This window comes from Nilaparvata lugens, chromosome 8 (assembly GCF_014356525.2).
Source record: "Nilaparvata lugens isolate BPH chromosome 8, ASM1435652v1, whole genome shotgun sequence".
In the NCBI taxonomy this organism is placed as follows: Eukaryota; Metazoa; Arthropoda; class Insecta; order Hemiptera; family Delphacidae; genus Nilaparvata; species Nilaparvata lugens.
In genome coordinates, this window is record NC_052511.1 from 52,803,705 (window position 1) to 52,813,586 (window position 9,882).

A 9,882-nucleotide genomic window follows, 5' to 3' on the forward strand; every position below is an offset into this window, starting at 1 on the left:
ATGAACCCATGACTGTGTCTTAAATTTTAAATTCAAAACCAATTACGTTTAGATTTACATTTACGTTTAGATAACAATTTTATTGCTTATATTTATATTTCCAACACATGACTGATTGTGGTATTGTTATGCACCGAAATATTTACCAGCACTATGATTCTCATCTTCTGTGTCTACAGGTAATTAGTTTAAAATTGAAAAATATAAATTTAAATCGGATGTAACAAGCTTTAATAGTGTTATATTATTAACAATAGTTTAACACATTCAGAAATCAGAGCACAGTAGCACTACAGAACTGAGACACTGCTGCCGCTCGGCTGTAGCACGGATATGTGTGTTCTCCTATCACCATCACCGTGTCGCGGGCGTAGCTCGGCCGTACCTCGGCACGGGCTCGGTGCGTTTATATGTGTCCGGCCTTTGAAGTGCTACAGATCAGAAATTCTAGTACCGTGCGCATGCACTTTTTTGTTTTCAGCAAGACAATAATATCATTTATGTTGTAATCTTGTTACACTTCTCAAAATAGAACACTTCACTTGGTTTCTACTTGGACTAAATCTAATAAATAGATCTGATTTCAACATTACAGAAACATGATATTATTAGTAAAACATTGGTAAAAATGTAAAACTCAATTGATCAATAATTTTTTATTAAAGCAACCTTGTGGATGTTATGAGCCATGAAAGCTCAATATTATTAATATTTTCAATGCGCCAGTCGTGATCTCAAATGTAGTCGGGATCTCTGATCTGTACTATTTTCGGGTTCCCCATCATTTTAGTTTCCTCAAATCGGAATAACCTTGTTTTTAATAACCTTGTCTTTCATCAACCAACAATTTTTTTATTGGGTACTCTAGCTATAACTTCATTCTGGAGGGAATGTGATTGGCATGATTGTGTAAAACTTACCCAAGACTCAGAAATTGTGATCAAATGATCAAAATAGAGAGACTAAACACTGATTCAGATGTGCTATGGTTTGACTATTTTGTCTTCTTCCGATCGGGATTTCTGAAATTTGAGTCACTTTAACACAATCACCGCCATTCAACGTTTTCTTCAGAATCTGATTCTCTACAACTTCTATCAATAAAAATACAAGTTATGATTTCATATCCAATTATAACTATTAAGTATTAATAAACAAATTGATCAACTATTTTCTGCTTTGAATTATTTTCTTTCAGATTTTTTTTATTATTTTCATTTTTTCCAGGAATCAGCCATCAACACCAGCTACAATAACAATAATCGACATCGATTGTGAAGATGAACCTCTCGAATAGATAATAATATAATAGTAGTGACAGAAAAGATCATAAAAACGTGTCTACATGTTCAATTTACTGATATCATAAACAAAATTAGTAATTGATTATAATTACGGTTTTTAATTGAATAATCAATCCCTGAAACTCAATATTGTTGAAAATATTAATTGAAATTTACAAAATTGCAGAAATGTATTTATATTTTTTTTTAAATTGTGTAATGAGGGTACAGTTACACTATGAGCAAGTTGCTCATATAAGCGCTTTCAAGCTGGTAGTGAAAACTTACAGTTAAAAAACAGAATCTAGAACATGCATAGAAACACCTCATGATGCACAGAGAGAATAGAACTGATCCATGAATAATGCGGAGCTAGTTCCATTCTCTCCGAGCAAATCATAACGTGTTTCACCATTTGAAAAAAAATGTTTTTCACCTGTAAGTTGGCACTAGGTACCAGCTTGAAAGTGCTTATTTGAGCAAGCTTGCACATAGTATAACTGTACCCTTATGTTCTCACAATATTTAAAATAGTGTCAAAAATTTTGTACAAATTGTGGAATAATGTTCTCACAATACTGTGGAATAATTTCTCACAATATTATGAGATAGATTTTTCCACAATTTTTTGTAAAATATCGGTTCAATATCAATATTGTGTTAATATATTTCAATATTTCAGGAAAATATCTTCCCAACATCAACCAATATTTCAAATATCGTAGGAAAAATATTTAAGGTTTCATAAAGATATTGTCAGAGTATTCTGACAACATTGACCAACATTTACAAACACTTGAACAATGTTGTGATAATTTTTGTCACAATATTGAGACAATATTTTCAAAAAATCTTGTCTCAATATTGTGACAATATTTTCCAATATTTTGTCAAAATATCTTAGCAATATGTACCAACATTGCTATAATATTTTCAAAAAATATTAAAGGTTTCATCAAGATATTGACAGAGTATTCTGACAACATTGACCAACATTTCCAACACATTGAACAATGTTGTGATAATTTTTGTCACAATATGGATGATAATATTTTTTAAAAAATGTTGTCTCAATATTGTGACAATATTTTCCAATATTTTTTCAAAATATCTTAGCAATATGTACCAACATTGCTAAAATATTTTCAAAAAATATTAAAGGTTTCATAAAGATATTGTCAGAGTATTTTGACAACATTGACCAACATTTACAATATATTAAACAATATTGGGAAAACATTCCTTCCAATATTAAGACAATATTGTTTTGCTACTTGGGTTAGAAACCTCAAGTTGTGATCTGACAGATGTGTAGGCCAAAATAACAACTGGCGACACATTGCTGTAATGCAACACCTAATTCTTAATGAGTATTTTACTTCGGTTGAGCAGAAGTTCATGACAACAGGGCACAGTTTTCTTCCCTATGATAGGGATTTCGCTATTATTGAAAAAGCGAAAAAAAGGTAAACAAATCTACATTCCTCATCAATAGGTAGAAGTCATTGCAAATGCAAAGCCACCACCAAATCCATTTACTGTGTGTGAAATGAATACAAACGACTTTAAAAACATTGACATTGTGGTGAACTCACTTGAGAAGTCTAAATTCAGTATCACTAATCATGTGTGGTATCAGATGACTAAGGATGATCCCATGACATTGAGAGGAAGAGCATCACACAATATTCTTCAGGAGTGGAATACGCACTCCCTGGCAAAGAAGATGAATGGAAGAGGATGCAGAAGATGTGCCCCGGTACAAGTTTGTGATTTTCCGTCTTTGTATGTTGAAACATTGCCAATTAAATCAGCAAAAAAAAAAAGGATCTCATGGATATGTGTCAGTATATCCCTCAGAGGTATGCTCGGTTTTATGAGAACATAAAGGTTGAACAAGAGTGATGTATAAAGTATGTATAAATGTATAATCACATACATGATTTTTTAAATTGTTAGATTCACTTTTTCAACTTTTTGATAATATGGTAATAGTGTTTAATTTTAGTGTCAAATAATTCATTATTGACTGTGATTTCATTATTCATTTCTTCATTCTCATTATTGGTAATGTAGCCTAATGTTTCAAATGAATAAACAATTTTTGTCTGGCCACGCAGTACTGTATGAACTGTGTGTGTGTTGGAGGTGAACTGCTCTGAAACTATACTATGAAGTAGACTACATACAGTTTGATTATTTCTGAATTTCTGAGTGAAAGTGCCAACCACTCATTATTTTTATGATCTTGTGTAATAATGATTTGCGTAATATAGTCCGTTGTTATCAGTGAAAAGTTTTTGTGTCTTAAGTGTCATTTTCACCAATCATCCATTTAGGTTTAATCAATACTGAAATATAAAAAATAACCTCACAACTCATAAACTGGGTAAAGCCAGCTCATATAATATGTAAATGATAGAAGTTCCAAGCGCCATCAAAAGACAGGTGAAAACAGAACAATGTCGCAAACGCCATCAAGAGGAAAGTAATAACAGAACAATGTTGCAAACGCCGTCGTTTGCAACGTTTTTCTGTCAAAAAGTTGAATAAAAATTGCAATATCTCAATCAAATAACAAATAAGCAGAATTTCAACTTAGTCATAACATAATTTTGTAAAGAAATATAGTTTACAATTCGAAAAAGTAGTTTTTAAGTTCAATTTCAGAATAAAGATAGTTTTTTGTGTCTCCTGAGAAATTTCATTTTTAGCGTTTGCAACGTTATACGCAGTAGCGGCTCGTGATCTTTTAGCTTGGGGGTTCAACATCATGATCTATTGGGGTGAAAGCTCAAGAGGATATAGAATGTTGAGCATAATCAAGCGTAAAGGTAATCAATAATCATTTTAAGGATTTACCCCTCAAAGATTAAGCATATTTTCTACAAATATAGATTTTTTTTCCTGTTCATATTTTTCTTGTTTGATTTTTACTTCGGGAGTTTGTCTACCATCATGTTTTATTTTACACCTATCCTTAATATAAATAATGTTTGTATTTAACAAATACTGAACCTTATTCAAATTTCTTCATCAAAATTCTGTTACGGTAACACAATAAATTATATTCACACTCTCACTAAAATAAAATGGACACACTAGAAATACTCACGAATACACGAAACACACTAGAAATTACTATATTCCTCTACACGCAAAAACAATTTATGTAACGAAAAATGCAGTGAAATCTATCAGAACTGTAAACAGTATAGACCCGAAACCATATCGTATAACCTCAAAACTTTCATGCTTAGGCTATTCCTTGTTTACCACTTTTTTACTGTTTACTGTCATCAAATTTAAATTTATTGGTAATAAGCAAGTTCAAGATGGCACTGTATCCGTATCACGAATACTCACGATTCATTCCGAGGTTTACCGAATGCTCATTGCCTTGGCTGATCGGTACTCTCGGATGAACTCAGCTAACTTGGTTCAGACAGGATTGTGAACCAAGATTCGTGCTAGCGAACCGATCCCCCTCCTCTGTTCTATTACCTTACCCAGCCCTGTTTGTGGGTTCACATCAGGGAATGCCCCTCCTAGGGAGTACAACACCTTGTCGTTGGTGGAGGGGCTTGTGTACTCCAATAACCCCGAGAGCTATGCCGGCGGTAGTGTAACTACCAGCAGGGCCTCCCAAGCCGGACAGGTCGAGGGGTAGGAGTCAGACGAAGAAGTACTCCAAAGAAGGCGTCGTTGGGCTAATCACCCACACGCTGGTTTAAAGCTGATTCAAAGAACTACAACTAGCCTCGGACGGGACCGGAATTTACGGAATAAACGGACAAGCCACTTTATCAGATTTGGGACATGGAACATTCGGACACTGACTGGGAAAGAGGTAGAGATGGTAGAGGAGATGAAAAAGTATAAGATCAAGGTGTTGGGTATATGCGAAACGAGAAGAAGGGGTGTAGGAGAGAGAGTTCTTGAGGAGGGATATGTAATGAGATACTCAGGAGTAGCTGATGGAAGGAGAGCTTGCGGTGGAGTGGCTATTGTAATAGATGAAGAAACCAACACCAGAGTTAGAAGTTGGAAAGCCATTAGCCCTAGAATAATAAGAGTAGATCTAGACCTGGAAGAGAAAATTAGCATAATCCAAGTATATGGACCAACAGAAGATGCAAATGTGGCCGAGAAAGATGAATTCTGGATGCAGCTAGAGAGAGAAACCATTGAAGCTGAAGAATCAAGGAAACTTGTAGTGATTGGTGATTTCAATGGAAGAATCGGAATGGATGAGCAGGTGGGGAATGGGTGTATGGGAAAGTATGGATGTGAGGTGATTAAGAATAACAATGGACAAAGATTGATTGAATATGCATCTCAACACAATTTCCTCATAGGGAACACTTGGTTCATTCATAAGAGAATCCACAAGATTACATTCGTTGGAGAAGGCAGAGAGGCAGAAAGCATGATTGATTACATTCTCTATCAAGGAGAGCTTAGATATGCTTTTAGGGATGTGAAGGTCATAAGGGGAGCAGAACTGGACACTGACCACAAACTTCTGGTTGCGGACACAGGTTTTAGAGAAAGAAAGGTTTGCAGACAGAAAGCATACAGGAGAATAAAGCATGAAGAGTTGAGACTTGCTGAAAATAGAGAAAATATAAAGTAGAGCTCTCAAATCGGATTGAAAATTTGCAAAATGCTGAAGATATGCAAAATAATGTTGATTTTATTTGGAGTGAATTGAAAGAAGTTATTATGGGTGCTGCTGAGGAGGTATGTGGCCAGAAAGTAGTAGGAAGGTTTAAGAGAAGAACTAGATGGTGGTCAGAAGAAGTCAAGATGAAAGTTAGAGAGAAGAAGAAAGCATACAAGAAATTTATAGGCTCTAAGAGACAGGAGGATTACAGAATCTACGTTGAAAAACGGAATGTTGCCAAGAGAACTGTCAAATTAGCAAAAATCGAATCCTGGGAAAATTTTGGCAGAGATCTACAAAATTTGCATGGACGGAAAATGGGCGAGCTTTCTGGAGAACGGTGAAACAGCTGAGAGGAAAATTTGGAAAGCAGACTAGATCAATAGTGGATGAAAATGGAAGGTTGGTGTCACAGTTGGAGGAAGTGATGGAGAGATGGAGAAGGTACTACGAAAATAAGTTCCAAAGAAATGAGAATGAAACAGGGTTTGACCAAGATGAGCATCAGCAAATGATGGATGAATTGATAGATGGCATAACCAATGAGATCACTACAAATGAAGTGGAAGAATCAATAAAAAGGCTGAGGACAGGAAGGGCTGCGGGAGAGGATGGGATTGTGCCAGAGCTAATAAAATGGGGAGGAGATCTCTTGATAGAGAAGATGACAAGTTTGATCAACTTGATATGGCATCAAGAAAGAGTTCCCAGTCAATGGACCAAGAATATTATCATCCCTATCCACAAGAAGGGCCCCACCACAGACTGTGAAAATTATAGAGCGGTTTGCCTCTCTCAAGTGAGCATGAAAGTACACGGGTATTCTGGAGAAACGTTTGCGCAAAGTTGTAGAGCAAGAGATGGAGGAGGAACAGGCAGCGTTTAGGCCGGGTAGACAGGCCCAGGAGCATGTGTCATCGCTGAGGAATATATGCTCAAAATTTTTAGAGAGGGGAAAGCCTGTCTATTTAGCTTTCTTAGACCTGAAGGCTGCTTTTGACTCAGTTCCACGACAGGTGATATGGGAAGCCTTAAAAAGAAAGAGAGTACCTGAAAAGCTGATCAAGGCCATCATTAGTGTCAATGTAGGAATGAGAGCGAAAGTGCGAATATGTGGAGGAATGTCCCATGAATTTGGTATGGAGATGGGGGTAAAACAGGGTGACAGTCTGAGTCCCCTACTCTTCATATTAGTGATGGATGAGATCCATAAGGTGTGCAAGAGAAGGACCCAGAATATGATGGTAGGGTATTGGAACATGCGACCGATTGGGGCAAGAGCTCTCCTATATGCGGACGATATAGTGCTGATTGCTGATACTCAGCAGAAACTCCAACAATCAGTGACAGAATGGGCTGAGGAGCTGAAACGAAGAGGAATGATTATGAATGTGAGTAAAAGTAAGGTGATGGTGGTTTCAAGAGGAGGGAGAGAGAATATTCAAATTATGGTGAGTGAAGAACTGCTCGAACAGGTAGGGAAGTACGAATACCTTGGTACAATGTTTTCTGAGGACGGAAAAATAGATCTGGAAGTGATGAATAGGGTGAGAAAGGGATCTACGGCCTACTATGCAATCAAGGATTGCATTTTTGGGAAAAGAGAGATAGAAAAAAGAATTAAAAATCACGTCTATCGATCAGTAATTGAACCCATCATGTTGTACGGGAGTGAAAGCTGGCCCATTAAATCATGCCATGAGAATAAAATCAGGACGGTGGAAATGAAGTGTCACAGGAAATCAGTAGGAAAGACCAGGAGAGATAGGATTCGAAACACCAGGATAAGAGAGGAAGTTGGCATGAGAGATGTGAGCGAGAGGATAGAAATGAGGCAGCTTGGATGGTTTGGGCATATACAGCGGATGGGGGATGATAGAAAGGCCAAACAGTATGTAAATGTCAGAGTACAGGGCAAAAGAACAGTGGGCCGTCCAAGGTATTCGTACGAGGACAGAATAGAGGAAATAGGGAGGAGAAGGGGAAAGAGTGTTCCAGAGATGAGGAGACTGGCGGCGGATCGACGGGAGTGGAGAAGATGGGTCGAGGCTACCCCAACGCTTTGACGGCATGCGGGGAAGAGACAGAGAAGAAGGAGAAGAATCAGGGAATGAACACTGTTTCAATATAATACATTATTATTTTAATATGTTCATTCCTGAAAGAAAAATAGTTGTGAATAATCATCAAGGCGCAAAGAAAACAAGAAAAACAAAACTAAAAAACTGGTACACACCGCAATTAGCGAAAATGAAAACACACAGTATTGTATATTAGATATTTCAAGGAGAGATAATACTGATGAAGCTAGGAAGGCATATTTAGATATTAGAAGATCATATAAGCAGTTAATTAATAGAGCTAAGAAAACATATAACATTTCTAAAATTGAGTCTACTAGTAATAAGAGTGCAAAGCCGCATGGAAAATAATAAAATCTGTTCAGGAAGAGGCTCGAAAAGATCCAATTCCATTCACACCCAATGAAATGAATAAGTTTTTCTTGGACGCAGTGATGGATGTTCATGATAAGATTGACCGGCCCAATTTAACGGCAATTAATTTATTGGAGCAAAACTTCAATTTCCCTCTTAACCAGGATAAGCCCAAATTCTCATTTCACAAAGTTTCCACACATGAAGTGCTTGATATAGTACTTAGTTTCAAAGCTTCATCCAGTGTTGATATTTACAGCTTTTCAAGTAATCTATTGAAGGAAATTATTCATAATATTATAAATCCATTCACATATTGTATAAATAGATGCCTGAGAGATGGAGTTTTTCCTGAAGTTCTAAAAGTTTCCAGAATTGTACCTGTCTATAAGAAGGGGCCAAAAGATATTCCAGGTAGCTATCGTCCCATCTCATTGGTGCCATTTTTCAAAAGTCCTTGAGACCTAATGCATAGAGTTATATGAATATCTTCAAGAGCACAAATTATAAGTAATGCTCAGAATGGATTTGTTAAGGGTAGGTCAACTACTGGAGCCATGGATGCTCTTGTCAAGAATATTCTGAGCGCTTTTGAAAATAAAGAGTATGCTCAGGTGACCTTTTGTGACCTGAGAAAGCTTTTGATTGTGTTGTGCACTCTCTCTTACTGGATAAATTGAAATTTTAGCGTTTGTGGAGCAGATCTTAGTTATTTAAAACTTATCTTGTGGGACGTAGACAAGTGGTGTGTATTGGAGATAAGAGTCAGATGTAGCATGTGTAAAATTCGGTGTCCCACAGGGATCAGTTCTCGGGCCATTGCTTTTTATTCTTATGATAAATGACCTTCCTGCTGTTCTAAATTGCCGTTCAATACTGTATGCTGATGACACAACATTTATCAATAAATGTACTGACCTTCAAAATCTAAAAATCTAACTGAGACCACTCTGATGCAAGCAGCGACATGGTTTAGGGCTAACGGCTTCATGCTCAACGAGAATAAAACACAGACTATGCACTTCACCCTTAGAGGTGGCTTAGATTGTGTGGATGCAATAAGCAATGTAAAATTTCTGGGGATATTCATTGACAGTTATTTGACTTGGGAAGCTCATATTAATTATATATCAAGCAAACTTTCAAGAGTGATTTATCTGATCAGACAACTGAAAAATCATGTTCCAGATAATTATTTGAGATCGATATATTTTGCCTTTTTCAGAGTATTGCAACATATGGCATACTACTGTGGGGAAATAGTAGTCATGCAGAAAATATTTTATTATTGCAAAAGAAGGTGGTCAGGGTTTTAACTGATTCTCATAGACTAGCACACTGTAAGCCTCTTTTCGTCCAGCTTAGAATAATGACAATAGTAAATTTTTACATATATACTCTATCGTTGCATGTTAAAAAACTCATCCAATTTAAAATTAAGGCATCAAACTCATAGCTATAACACAAGAAATTGTCATAGGATTGATATTCCCTATCA

General features: G+C 36.3%; 1 protein-coding gene across 1 annotated transcript; it reads left to right on the plus strand.

Moving 5' to 3' along the window:
* Positions 1 to 5,139: 5,139 nt before the first annotated feature.
* Positions 5,140 to 5,919, plus strand: LOC120352874 (craniofacial development protein 2-like). The gene has a single exon (XM_039435190.1). The coding sequence runs from the start codon at positions 5,140 to 5,142 to the stop codon at positions 5,917 to 5,919; it is 780 nt and encodes a 259-aa protein (XP_039291124.1).
* The last annotated feature ends 3,963 nt before the right edge of the window (positions 5,920 to 9,882 follow it).

Coding starts and splice junctions, on each gene's coding strand:
- LOC120352874 (XM_039435190.1), top strand. CDS start 5,140: ATGGTAGAGGAGATGAAAAAGTATAAGATCAAGGTGTTGGGTATATGC.